This window comes from Leucoraja erinacea, chromosome 2 (genome assembly GCF_028641065.1).
Source record: "Leucoraja erinacea ecotype New England chromosome 2, Leri_hhj_1, whole genome shotgun sequence".
NCBI classification, from domain to species: Eukaryota; Metazoa; Chordata; class Chondrichthyes; order Rajiformes; family Rajidae; genus Leucoraja; species Leucoraja erinaceus.
Genome location: NC_073378.1, coordinates 2,981,743 through 2,996,875, shown reverse-complemented (window position 1 = coordinate 2,996,875; position 15,133 = coordinate 2,981,743). Strand labels below are relative to the sequence as shown.

The 15,133-nt window shown below is 44.1% G+C and overlaps 1 protein-coding gene across 1 annotated transcript in view; it reads right to left on the bottom strand.

Moving 5' to 3' along the window:
- The window catches only part of dap (death-associated protein), a 93,925-nt gene that overhangs the window by 63,358 nt on the left and 15,434 nt on the right, over positions 1-15,133 (bottom strand). The window contains exon 2 of the mRNA XM_055650867.1: positions 13,050-13,149. Coding sequence (XP_055506842.1) covers positions 13,050-13,149 — 100 coding nt within the window. The remainder of the gene's footprint in view (positions 1-13,049; positions 13,150-15,133) is intronic.

The following is a 15,133-nucleotide window of genomic DNA, read 5'->3' as shown; positions in this document are numbered from 1 at the left end:
TTGCATCTAGTCTGTGTGATTGTTTCTCTGTGTGGAATAGTCTCTTATTGTACAGAATCACCTATCACATTGGTGGATAAGTTACTCTTGATTGTAACATGCACGATTGAAAATAAATTGTCAGAGAAACAAATGCTAATAAATGCTGGAACTTGGAAATAAAACCAGAAAATGATGGAAATATGCAGTAAATCACACAGCATCCTTCGAAAGAGAAACCAAGTTAATGCACCGTCAACGACACTGGTTCAGATGAAGTGTCTTCAATTGAAATATTAGGCAGACAAAAATGCTGGAGAAACTCAGCGGGCGAGGCAGCATCTATGGAGCAAAGGAAATAGGCAACGTTTTGGGTCAAGAAGAAGGGTCTCGACCCAGAACGTTGCCTATTTCCTTTGCTCCATAGATGCTGCCTCACCCGCTGAGTTTCTTCAGCATTTTTGTCTCCCTTCGATTTTCCAGCATCTGCAGTTCCTTCTTAAACAATTGAAATATTAATTGTTTCCCTTTCCACTTGCATTGCCTAATTACCCTGAGTGTTTCCAGCATTTTGTTTTCAGTGCATATGCCAACTAGCACAAGCAATGGTCTCCAAATCAGGCACATATCTGTAGTCCTGCAAACTTATATCTATCACAGTGAATCTCCTTTTCATTCATGCCAAGGATATGGGGGTCACAAGCAAACTCAACATTAATTTTCCAACCCGAGCTGCTCTTACAAAGATGGGAGGCGTGCAACTTTAGCAAACCATTGCATTCCGTGAGATCCATAATGTTTGAGGAGAGGAAGTTCCAGCATTTAGAACCAGCATTAGCAAAAAAAAAAAAATGCGGATATATTTCAAGGACAGGAAAGTGTGAGACGTGGTGGGCAATTTGCAGATGAAATCATTCACATGGCGCCAGAAGCAACTGTTTTGCCCCGTTGAAGAAGCTCGGGCAAATTGGTCTATTTTGCAGATAGTACATACTACTGTCAAAGAGTCCCAGTAACAGGGAGAACAAATGTTAGGCTGTTGAATAGGATGTTGTCAAGCATAGAAACATAGAAACATAGAAATTAGGTGCAGGAGTAGGCCATTCGGCCCTTCGAGCCTGTACCGCCATTTAATATGATCATGGCTGATCATCCAACTCAGTATCCCGTACCTGCCTTCTCTCCATACCCTCTGATCCCCTTGGCCACAAGGGCCACATCTAACCCCCTCTTAAATATAGCCAATGAACTGGCCTCAACTACCCTCTGTGGCAGAGAGTTCCAGAGATTCATCACTCTCTGTGTGAAAAAAGTTCTCCTCATCTCGGTTTTAAAGGATTTCCCCCTTATCCTTAAGCTGTGACCCCTTGTCCTGGACTGCATCAATGTCCTGAATGCTATCAAGGTTTTGAATGGTGTTGGAACTGCATTCATCTATAGTGCAATGACATTGAATTAAATTCTGCTGATTAGACCATCTTGTTGCAGATGGTATATATACACACTAAAAGCTGGTGTAACTCAGCGGAACAGGCAGCATCTCTGGAGAGAACGAATGGCCGATGTTTCGGGTCGAGACCCTTCTTCAGACAGGTCAGTCTGAAGATGGGTCTCGACCCAAAATGTCACCCATTCCTTCTCTCCAGAGATGCTGCCTGTTCCACTGAGTAACTCAAGCTTTTTGTGTCTATCTTCGGTTTAAACCAGCATCTGCAGTCACTTCATACACATTTGTTGCAGATGGTAACCTGTGGAATGCAAATGTAATTTGTCACATCAGCCCATCTCTGAAATGTTGCCTGGCTGCTGTTTCATGCCACCATAAACTACTTTGTTTTCTGGGAAATGTGAATGGAAACTAAATTCTTCTTTGTCTCAGCCCAATTGTTATCCCAGTACTCAGTGACTTATAATAGATGAAAAACTTAAATTGTCTTCTGGTCTAATTACACGTGATCTCACCTAATCCATTCCTAAGTAATTAATTTTCCATTCCTCTAGCTGACATTCTGCACACACACATTTTACCTATTGCACCCAGCACCTACCTTTATTGCCAGGCATCTCCTGGACAGTCTTGAAACTAGATTCCCGAGACCTCCCAAACAAACCACCTCAAGAACAAGCAGCTTTTTGACAAATGTCCCATCTCTCTTTTATGGACTCTGTTGTCATTATTGTCCAAGTAAACCTGTGTCTAACATGCTTGGATATTTACTTCATGATATATATGTTGTTGCAAATGGTTGCCGAGGGTCACTGTCATCACATTTCATGGAATATCTAAAGATCATTGAGAGAAGATGAGACTTTATATCCACACAAATGATCATAATTTCCTTAATTACTTAATTTAATTCTCTATTTGATTCAATCCAGCTCTAACTCTGTTTATGTAGCACTCCTAACCCTTTCATCATCACCCAAGTTCTTCCATGGATAGAAAAAAAGACATAGAAAAATAGGAACAGGAGTAGGCCATTCGGACCTTTGAGCCAGCACTGCCAGTCAATATGATCATAGCTGATCATCTAAAATCAGTACCTTGTTCCTGCTTTTTCCCCATATCAGTTAATTCCTTTAGAATTAAGAGCTTAAGCTAACTCTCTGTTGAATACGTCCAGTGAATTGGCCTCCACTGCCTTCTGAGGCAGAGTATTCCACAGATTCACAACTCTCTGGGTGAAGAATTTTTCCTCATCTCAGTCCTAAATGGCCTACCCCTTATTCCTAAACTGTAACCCCTGGTTCTGGACTTCCCCCATCGGGACCATTTTTCCTGCATCTAGCCTGTCCAATCGTTTAAGAATTTTATATGTTTCTATAAGATCCCCTCTCATCCTTCTAAATTCCAGAGATTGCAAGCCCAGTCGACCCATTCTTTCATCATATGTCAGTCACGCCACCCCGGGAATTAACCTGGTATGTTTGAGTTATTTGGCATTAAATCACTCATTCGCTGCGATCAATTAATCGAGGCTGCCCTTGGGGCAAGTAAATTGGCATTCCCCATTTATTTCACCCAATCAAGCTTTAATCGATAATCCTACCAAATATTAAGACATGGTTCTGAATCCCTTAACTATTCTTCTGGCAGGAGGCTTGTATAACCTAATAGGTCACATTTAGAGTAGGACCAGCTCAAAATCCGAACCTGGCAAAGCACACAGCAAAATTTAAACTATTTTAATTACACCTTGGGATGTCTGCACATGATAATGAATAACACTTGCCCATCTATAATCAGATAAACCATTACTTACAATCTGCACCAAGAAACACAAATCCCCAAAAGCTGCAGCTTCCTTGCTTAAAAACTCAACTCAATTAGTCAAAAAAGACAGAGTTTTATTCAGTTTTAGCACAGTTCTTCCAGTACATCCAAAGTCAAATTTATGCTGCCATAATTGGTTTTGACATCTTCTATCCTCTTCGACATATTTTTCTACCATTCATTTTTTAGTGCACTTTAATAAGATGTAGATTTTGTATCTGTTCACAACGTTTCATGGAGATTTCAATTATCATATGCAATATGAAAAGTAATCTCTCCTGCATTAAAGGGTTAATATTGAATGAGAAATTTACCATTTCACAAATTCATTGGGATTGGCACCAGCACATATCGGGAAAACCCTAACTGTACCAGCTATTTTGTTCATATTCTCATAGAACACCATAAATCTGCAGTTGAAACAATTTTACTAATTTCCTCAGCCACTTAAAAAATATTTTAAATTGAAAAAAAAAAAAAATTTGACAGGATAAATTTAGGAACCTGTATTCCACATACTAATTTTGAATCAGCACCATTCCAGGGTTAAGCCTTGAATTATCAGGCATCCAACAATTTCTCCTTCAGTCTTTTGAAAGCATGGTTTTGAAAGCAGTTAACTCGATTTCCACACTTCATCCATGTGCTATCACACTCAGATCAACTTTACTCAGCTTCTATCTTTGCTTCCTTTACTGCTCATCTCTAACAATAATTCAACTTTTAATTCTTCCAACACAAGTTTTTAAAAAAACCCTCAGTCCTTACTTATTGCTCTATCTGTCCGTCTCCACATTCCTTATATCTTCCTATTTCTGTTTCCTCTGGTGATGAATCATTCTGCTGCCTCCAATTACTTGAGTTGCCAACCATCCATGGTTGTCTAGGAGCCTCTAGTAAATTAATATTTATCTCCATGCTACAAGGCAGCCAATGTTGAGAATAAAATGGATGTTATTTTTTTTTAAAAGGAAACAAAAATAAAACACTGCAGATGCTGAAAGTGTGAAAAATACATCCTGGAAACACTCAGGTCAGGAAATATCTGTGTAGAGAGAAAGAGCTAACATTCCGGATAAACCACCTTTGACAGTAACTAGGAAAAGTTAAAAATGAAAAGCAGGTGGGATTAATGGGAGGTGGGACTAGTGTAGATGGGGCATGAGGGCCTGTTTCCATGCTGTGTGACTATAAAGGAGTTTAAAGCAGCATTCAGAACAAAATGAAAGGATGATGAAAGAGCAGAGACCAGGCGAGTTCAAATGACACTGGGTGTCATCACCACCTGTCACACTTCAAGATGCAGCTTCAGCCACAGAAGGTTATGGAGGCCACGTCAATGGATATTTTTAAGGTAGAGATTGATAGATTCTTGATTAGTATGGGTGTTGGGGATTATGGGGAGAAGGCAGGAGAATGGCATTGAGAGGGAACGATAGATCGGCCATGATTGAGTGGAGTAGACTTGGTGGGCCGAATGGCCTAATTCTGTTCCTATCATTACTCAGTTCGCCTAAACCTACCTGATCTCCAGGTTGCTAAACACTTTAAATTCCCCCTAACATCCCCACACTCGTTGTCAGAGTTAGACCCAATGCAAATTAGTGGAACTGCACCTCATGTTTCCCTTGGGCAGCTTACACTCCAGCGGTATGAATATTGACTTCTCTAACTTCAAGTAACGCAACCAGTTCTCCAACCAGTCCCTCTGAATACATGTTTAAGAAGGAACTGTAAATGCTGGAAAATCGAAGGTAGACAAAAATGCTGGGGAAACTCAGCGGGTGCAGCAGCATCTATGGAGCGAAGCAAATAGGCCCGGGTTTCGGCCCAGAAAAGTTGCCCATTTCCTTCGCTCCATAGATGCTGCGCACCCACTGAGTTTCTCCAGCATTTTCGTCTACCTCTGATTACATCGTTTGCTCTGTTGTCACCTTATCCGAGCTAACAATGGACCAGTCTAGCGCTTGTTAAACTATTTTAGTGTCATTCACCCTTGAGTCTTGATCACAAAACTTCATTCACCCTCGACTAAATTTTATGTTCTCTGGTAATTTTCGTCTTATTCTCCCTTGCGTATAATTTTATATATCATTTATGCGCAAAAAAAAATAAAAAACATAACTTAACCCAGAGGAAGCGGACTTCACACTTCAGCAGTGTTTTGGAAACACTGACTGGAAGGCGTTTGCAGCCCAGGCCGCCCTTGACTCTCACACGGACATTGATTCCTACACATCCTCTGTTCTGGACTTTATAAACTCCAACATCAATAGTGTCACCTCCCTCAAACAGGTGACCATATACCCGAATCAGAAGCCATGGATGAACAGCGAGGTCAGGCTACTGCTGAAAGCACGGGACACCGCTTTCAGGTCAGGCGATGCTCGAGCCTACAGTTCATCCAGGGCTAACCTGAAGAGGGGCATCAGGAAGGCCAAGCACTGCCATAAGCTCAGGATTGAGGAGCACTTCAACAACAACTCCGACCCCCGACGCATGTGGCAAGGCATCCAGGCCATCACGGACTACAGAACCTCCAACATCACCCCCACATCCAGCGACGCCTCCTTCCTTGAGGAGCTTAATCACTTCTATGGCCGCTTCGACAGGGACAATCTAGAGACAGCCATCAAGGCTGTGCTACCTGCCGATCACCAACCCCTCACACTCACCCCCTACGACGTGTACGTGGCACTGAGTAGGACTAATGCACGTAAGGCTGCTGGCCCTTACGGCATCCCCGGGCGCGTGCTCAGGGCCTGTGCTGCGCAGCTGACAGACGTCTGGACTGACATCTTCAACCTGTCACTTGCCCAAGCAGTTGTCCCCACTTGCCTTAAAGCCACCTCCATCGTGCCAGTGCCAAAACACTCCACTGCGGCAAGCCTCAACGACTTCCGCCCAGTTGCACTTACCCCCATCATCACCAAGTGCTTCGAGAGGCTGGTCCTGGCACACCTCAAAAGCTCCATCACCAAATAAAAATGTGGATATCAAATATGTTTGAAACATTACATCTGGAAGAGATGAGATTCCTCCTAGCAGGTAAAGCAGACCAATTCCAAAAGACGTGGTCTATGTTTCTGGACCTATTACAAGTATGAGGTGCAATAGTAATCTAAAAAAAACAAATATATAAATAAGCGGAATCAGGACCTGGTAACGGGAGGTAAAATAACAAAAACAGACTTGGTTGGTAGTCCCCTTTCTGCGGAGTTTAATGTTATAATAGAGCGATTGTTTCTATTTTCTCTTTCTTTCTTTTCTAGGGTCTATTTTCTCACTTTACTTCCTTCTCTAACTTCTTTCCTAAGGGGCTTTCTTTTCCTTACACTCTTGCACTGCACGACTCTCTTGCACTTTCTTTACTTTCCTTACTTCTACCTTTTTCTTAAAGCTCAAAAAAAAAAAAAAAATGAAGCGGTACAAAAAATGTATTAAGATATATGTGTTGTGTAGAATTGTAATTTACCGTACTTCTAATAAAAATAAAATTTAAAAAAAAAAAACTGATCACCAAACTCGGTAACCTGGGCATCGACCCCTCCCTCTGCAACTGGATACTGGACTTTCTAACCAACAGACCCCAGTCTGTGAGGTTAGACAAGCACACCTCTTCAACCCTCACCCTGAACACCGGCGTTCCTCAGGGCTGTGTGCTGAGCCCCCTCCTCTACTCCCTCTTCACCTATGACTGCACACCTGTACATGGTACTAACACCATCATCAAGTATGCAGATGATACAACGGTGATTGGCCTCATCAGCAACAACGATGAGCTGGCCTACAGGGAGGAGGTCCAGCACTTAGCAGCATGGTGCGCTGACAACAATCTGGCCCTTAACTCCAAGAAGACCAAGGAGCTCATTGTAGACTTCAGGAAGTCCAGAGGCGGCACGCACACCCCCATCTACAGCCACTAGGGGCGCTGCACTGGCAGCAGCCTCTGCCTACAGCCTGTCTGTTTTTTTCTGTCTTTTTTATTATTTTTAGTTAGACTAAAGTGTTGTGTTAGGGGGAACTTTAACTTTTCTATGTGGGGGAGGGGGGAGGGTAAGGGGGAAACCGTCTCCAAGTCTCTTCCTGGCGGGGACGTGACTATTTCTCCGAGTCGCGTCCTCGCCCCCCACCTCGCGGCCTACCAGCTGGATCGGAGCGGCCTTTCCTGCCGGGGACCGGGATCCGGACCAGGGCTGCTACAGCGGCGGCACAGCGCTGGAGTCACCGCGGAGCGGGCGATGCCTACCTGGGTCGCCGTTGGAGCTCCGGAGCGTTGGGCCGCTGCTCCAACATCGTGGAGCTCTGGTGCGGAGAGCTTCCAACGCGGGCGGCGCTGAACGGCATCTTGGAGTCCTGGGGCGCCTTGTAGAGGGCCTACAGCAGCAGTCTCCACCCAGCGCGGCCTACGGACTTTGGGAGCCGCAGACTCCGGTAGGAGGGGGCCGACTCTGTGTCCACGCCGCTGAGGACGTCCTGCAGCCCCGACGTCGGACTTTTAATACCCCGGCGTGCGGTCCTGAACATCGGGCCGCCCGTAGCGGCAACTGCGGAGGGCTTGGGGAGACCCTGACCACGGGGAATAGAGGAGGAAGAGACTGACTTTGGTGCCTTCCCACACAGTGGGGAACTTTTGATTCTGTTGTGTGGGGATGTTTTATGTCAACTCTATAGTGTGTTGTGTCCTGTTGATTTTTAATGTATGGCTGTATGGAAATTCATTTCACTGTGCAATTAGGCACACGTGACAATTAAACTATCTTGTATCTTGTATCTTGTATCCACATTAACGGGACGGAGGTGGAACGTGTTTCTAGCTTCAGGTTCCTGGGAGTCAACATCTCCGATGACCTCTCTTGGACCCACAATACCTCTACTCTGATCAAGAAGGCTCATCAGCGTCTCTTCTTCCTGAGGAGACTGAAGAAGGTCCATCTGTCTCCTCAGATCCTGGTGAACTTCTACCGCTGCACCATCGAGAGCATCCTTACCAACTGCATCACAGTATGGTATGGCAACTGCTCTGTCTCCGACCGGAAGGCATTGCAGAGGGTGGTGAAAATTGCCCAACGCATCACCGGTTCCACGCTCCCCTCCATTGAGTCTGTCCAAAGCAAGCGCTGTCTGCGGAGGGCGCTCAGCATCGCCAAGGACTGCTCTCACCCCAACCATGGACTGTTTACCCTCCTACCATCCGGGAGGCGCTACAGGTCTCTCCGTTGCCGAACCAGCAGGTCGAGGAACAGCTTCTTTCCGGCGGCTGTCACTCTACTCAACAACGTACCTCGGTGACTGCCAATCACCACCCCCCCCCGGACACTTATTATTTTTTTTTTTAATTCAAATCGTTTGCTATGTCGCTCTTCAAGGGAGATGCTAAATGCATTTCGTTGTCTCTGTACTGTACACTGACAATGACAATTAAATTGAATCTGAATCTGAATCTGAATTCTTAAGTGTTTATTTTGTTCAACTTTTTGAACATCCTAAAAATATGTAAAACAAACTAGGGAGTGAAAAAAAAAAACTTTGATTACCACTGGAGTTGGAAAATAATTCTATTAGAATGATAAACAACATTCCAACGTCTTAACACTGGGCTTCAGCCCGATCCTACCCTTTCGGGGTTTGATTTCTACAGTTTTCTTCTTGGAAAACTAGCTCAAAACAGCATGTAGTAGTGATTTAATATATTAGTATCCAACTAATATAACTTTCTATAACTCTCCGTGACAAAAGCTCACAATATCACCAAATATCAACTTTGGTAGGTAAATTGCTACACAACAGTTGAACAGTTGCCTGCGGCAATCCTCCAGTGTTGCCATTTATAAAGTTATGATCCCACTAGCTCGTCTGGTCTTCTCTAAAAGGTTATATTACAGTAAATTTGGGAAATATCCTGCTACTTTGAAATTAGAAAACCCATAAGTAGAGAGAAAAAAAAACCATATCAAATTTCCAGCTCCACTGCCATTAAAACCCATAACAGCTTCCACTTTAATGGCAATGCCTTTTTTAAGCATAGAAAAAATATATAAATATCTGAATAAATTATGTCATTAACCCTTCATTCACCCCTCTAGTTTCATTCGCCCTTGAGTGAACCATTCACCAGTTTATGAAGCACTGGTCTATTCTACATTTTACTTGATCGGCATCTCTTTTGATCTCTTGCACTTCCTTATCTCTGTAACTCCCTCTCCCTGACGCTCAGTCTGAAGGGTCTCGACCCGAAACGTCACCCATTCCTTCTATCCAGAGATGCTGCCTGCCCTGCTGATTTACTCCATTATTTGTGTCTATCTTTGGTGTAAACCAGCATCTGCAGTTCCTTCCTAACCACAAACATAGAAACATAGAAAATAGGTGCAGGAGGAGGCAATTCGGCCCTTCGAGCCAGCACCGCCATTCATTGTGATCATGGCTGATCGTCCCCTATAAACTGTGGGATTAAAAGGTAATGATTAATCATAGTTTTAATCACATTATTAAATAATGGAACACCAATGTTCCTAAGTGCTTTATCTATTTTCAATAACATACAGTATTATTTTTGATTATCACAAGCATTTCTCAGCTCACTTCAAACTGGTCGGGTAATGCAAATCTAAACCATGGCAGTGGTACATCCAAATGCCAAATCTGTTGGCTACGTAAATGCATTTAAAAAATTAGCGTTCTATTCTGTTTTCAAATTTCTACCAGCTGTTCTGCTCTTCACAGTTCCAGCGTGTTCTTTCATCTTTTTATCTCCTCCCCAAACTGCTTTCGTTCTTCTCTGAAAGTGTTATGTCACCTTGACAACATTGAAGTTCACCTTTGTTTGCTTCCATCTCTGACTTTTTGAAGTTTCAAACTTACCAGTTCTGAAGATAGAACAGTACAGCAGAGGAAGAGGCAAACACAGGCCCTTCGGCCCACAATGATGTCAATGCTGAACATGATGTCAAGACCAACATTTACCTGCCTGCACATAATTCTTATACCTCCATTCCCCATATCCATGTGCCTAAACAAATGTCTCTTAAATGCTACTATTATATCTGATGATGACAGATCACTGTTTATTTTCTCTCAAGAAAATTGGCCCCAATTGTTGCTGATTTGATGGTTTGGATGGGCCAATCTGTAGATGTCGTCAAGTAAAAGCATGAATAAATACCCATCGTTGTGCTGCTACAAGTAAGAATTTCATTGTTCCGTTTCAGGACATATGACAATAACACAATCTCATCTTGACTCCTGAAGCTAGACAAAAATGCTGGAGAAACTCAGCAGGTGAGGCAGCATCGTATGGAGCGAAGGAAATAGGCAACGTTTCGGGTCGAGACCCTTCTTCAGACTGACTCCTGAAGCGATACTTCAAGTGGTTGTTGATAATGAATCAGATTAAAGATGTAGCCATTGTTTGGACCTGCATGAGTGAGAGTAGGTGAAGATGTTGGAAAGAATCTTTCTGGGAATAGGAAACTGGCTAAAATTCATTGCTGGATTGGGACTAGATTGTGCCTGGAAAAATATGGCAATTTAGACATTTACAGTGCACAGACTAATAGGGGCCACGTATTTTTCTACCTAATATTTCAGCCCCATTTTATCAACCATGCTGTAGATGACACTTTCATTGGATTTGCAAATGGTACCATTTCAGATAAATACACTGAGCTTTTATTGTGCAGAATGCATTACATGAGTGATTGGTGTTGCAAATTCCATCAATGCTTTTAAAAGAGAACTGAATGCATTGAAAAAGGGGAAAAAAAAATCGAAGGACAAAAGACAGACTCTTTCCGGAACCCAGAATATCAAGTCAGTCACACTATGTTTCAACAAATACAATCTTTTCTGGTTAAACTATCTTTAGAAAGTAAGTTGATTACTGTACTCGGGTGCTGCAAGAATACAACCAGTGTGACAATCTCATGTGACCTGCGGCCTCTTTGTTTGTAAACATAGAAAATAGGTGCAGGAGTAGGCCATTCGGCCCTTCGAGCCTGCACCGCCATTCAATATGATCATGGCTGATCATCCAACTCAGTATCCTGTACCTGCCTTCTCTCCATACCCCCTGATCCCTTTAACCACAAGGGCCACATCTAACTCCCTCTTAAATATAGCCAATGAACTGGTCGCAACTACCTTCTGTGGCAGAGAATTCCGCAGATTCACCACTCTCTGTGTGAAAAATGATTTTCTCATCTCGGTCCTCTTATCCTTAAACTGTGACCCCTAGTTCGGGACTTCCCCAACATCGGGAATAATCTTCCTGCATCTAGCCTGTCCAACCCCTTAAGAAAAACAGTAGGTTTTGAGTAAAATTTAATTTAATTTGGTAAGGTCAACTTTTTTTTCCATTTCCCGTTCATCAATTTACTTTTGCTTTTTGACCGAATGGCTATCAAAGCAAGGCAGAGCAAATAGAGAAAGGCAAAACTTTGTTGTTGGCTAGCATTGAATCTTGACTTGATACCTTCAAAAGAAAGCTAGCTGGTCTTTCATGGGAGCAAAAAATCAATCATATAGTACAGGGGTGGGCAACCTTGTTCTGCATAGGGGCCGGGTGGCATGTCTGTGAGCGGATGGCGGGCCACATCTATCACGTGTTCACATAGATCCCACCCCGGATGGCAGGCATCAAATCACGTGTTCACATATATCCCGCCTCTTCCGAGTTACGGGCGCTCACCAACATGGCGTACCTACGGACCATTGCCTTGGCTCTGTCCTGAAAGCGGTGGCTCAAATACTCACACTCACTCATCCCCGGTCTATTGACAACCCCGATCCCGACAGTGAAGCCCTGACACAGAAGGTGCACGGCCGTGCCGACGGTTTTGCGCGGGTTGCGATACAGCCAGAGCTCGGCCCCGCTCGGGGGCTCCGCAATTACGGCCTCCAGTGCAGGCCTCCTTGCGTCACCATGCCTGGGCGCCCTGGGTCCGGAGGTACCGGAGATGAAGGAAGTCTGCGGGCCGAATGACCACGGGGAAAAATAAACGCCTGCGGGCCGGATGATTTTGAGTTACAGGCCGTATTCGGCCCGGGGGTCGTAGGTAGCCGACCCCTGATATAGTATATATGATCCATGTGATCTCTTGGATTAGATTTGTTCTCCTGAAATTCTCAGAAAAATGCTGCACATTAGTTTACCCCAAGAGACTTTAATCAGTATCGCAAAGGAGATGATTGTCACAAGAGGGGGTAGAGGCAAGGGGTGCTTGAGTGTTTGGTACTGATGTTAGAGCACGATGATAGGTTTTTGAGGTCACATCTTGAGTTCATTCACATCTTCAAAAAGAAAACCTAAAATATGGTCCTTTTAAAACGACTGCATTTGTCAATGCTCATTAAGGTAAGAACAAGAATTGGTGAAAACATGCACAATAAAAACAATGATCCCAATACAAAGCCTGCAAGTACTTCACAGACAATATATTTGTCTCCATCTTAATCAGGTGAACCTGGCAGCTGCTGCAAATTACTTTTGCCTCAGTCTACCTTATCCAGGGAGAAAAATTAAAATTCAGACCCAAGGAACTCGAGACCTGTGACAAACACGCAACCAAAGAGACAGCGAACATGACAAGAATGTGAAATGTCTTGCCATGCAAAGTGCAATGTATTCTAAATTTTGGCATCGTCTCTATCAGATATGCTAACTCTGTTCATCTTTCAGGCTAAAATAATACACTGACATCAGGGAGCAAAGTCACATCATCTGAACGTGCTTAGCTTTTGTAACATATTGTGGAAGGAATATCGATTACTTCATTTGGAGATAAGCAAATCTCACCTGTTACTTTCCCATTCTTCACTCTCTTTATCTTTCTCAGCAGGAGCCGGGGTTGTAGAGCCCTGATGTTTCTTCACAATGCGCATACCTCCTGCCTTGACTAGGTAGATAAGGACCAGGAGGGGAGACAAGGTGGGGGGGCGCAGGAGAGAGAGGGGGGGGGGGGGGGGGGGGGGGGGGAAGAGGGAGGGGGTGCAGGAAGAGGTGGGGGGGGGGAGGTGGGAGGGGGTGGAAGGGGGGGGGGGGGGGGGGGAAGAGGGGAGCGCGAAGAGGTGGGTGCGGAAGAGGGGGGGGGGCGGAAGAGGGGGGGGGGGGGGGTGAAGCGGAAGGTGGGGGGAAGAGGGAGCAAGGCAAGGATGAGGGATACAGGATCAGGGAGGGTGGGAGCAGACAGAAAGGGGAGATGTTAATGTCCATTTAAACATTTACATCTAGCAAACAATTTAAACATTTTGTACATTTAGAAATCAGACATTAATAAATTGTTAAACCAGCAAATATTACTTTGATTTTGAGGGTTTCTCCAAATGTAATTATTGTGGATCTACTCCTTATGGAAAAAATGGGGAGTGTCGACTGTGGGGAGCATATGATGGGTTTCCTGCAACCAACCGCAGGAGATGCAACACCTGTCCCTATATCTCCCCACTCGACTTCGTCCAAGGACCCCGTCTAGTCTTTTCAGGTGAGGCAGAGGTTCACTTGCACCTCCTCCAACCCCTTGCACTGTATCCGCTGTTCCAGGTGTGAACTCCTGTATATCGGCCAGACCAAGCGCAGGCTCGGCAATCGTTTCACTGAACACATCTCGGTCTGCCTAAACTTACCTGATCTCCCGGTTGCGCAACACTTTAACCCCCTCCCATTCCCACACTGACCTTTCTGTCCATTGTCAGAATGAGGCCCAGCACAAATTGTAGGATCATATTTCGCTTGGGTAGCTTGCACCCCAGCAGTATTAACATTGACTTCTCTAAATTCAAGTAGCCCTTGCTTTCCCTTTCTCCATCCCCTCCCCCTTCCCATTTGTCCTACCAGTCTTACTGTCTCCGACTATATTTTATCTCTGTACCGCCCACTCCCCTGACATCAGTCTGAAGAAGGGTCTCGACCCGAAACATCACCCATTCCTTCTTTCCAGAGATGCTGCCTGTCCCACTGAGTTACTCCAGCATTTTGTGTCTACCTTTGATTTAAATCAGCATCTGCAGTTCTTTCCTACACATATGGTGGGTTCACTGTTCCACGTTAATAATATGACAATAAAACATTTTATTTTATTGCCAACTTTCAGAATGAAGAATGAAGAGTGGGAATGAGACTTTGGACAGGAAAGAACAGATGAGGCCTTCATCAAAAGGAATTGAGTGCAATGGGAAAAAAATTGGTATGGTGGAGAAAGAAAAAGAGAAATGTTAAAATGAATTATTGGCCTATTGTACAATTTAGATTAAAATGTGTAAACAATAGACAAAGAGTGGAGGAGCCAAAGATTCCTTTAGAATGAGATGATTTGCTGATTCTAGGTTCAATGCAAGGATGCAGAAAGGAGCAGAGCTATGGGAGAGCTTGGGTCCCGAGTCTTTGACCTTGGGACGAGAAACAGACCTCCAGGCTCTGCACCTGGTTTCTTTCTGCCACCTTATACCCAACCTGTTAATCAACTGTTATTTCAGCTGACACATGTCCTACTGCCTCTGGTTCTGACATATGGACAAGCAACTGCAACATACGACCATGATATTGTCTTTAAATTAACTTTTTGGGCTCCGGGTATCAATGCAAGGAAGGCCAACATTCACTTCACTTCTTTAAATGTCTTTGAGAAAGTGGTGGCGAGTTGTATTCTTGGGCCGTGACAGCCAACCTGCTGAAGCTACTCAATAGCTTGCTCCAGAATTTAGATTCAGAAGGATCTCATCTAGATGGTGTGCATTGTGAAGGGGAGTCTGTAGGTGTTTTTGTGAATCGCTTTCCTCATATCCATTTGATGGTAGTGGTCATGGGTTTTATAAGGTCATTAGTGGACCTCATCAGGATAGTGCGCATCTTGGAGGGGAATCTCTATGTGTTTTTGTGGATCG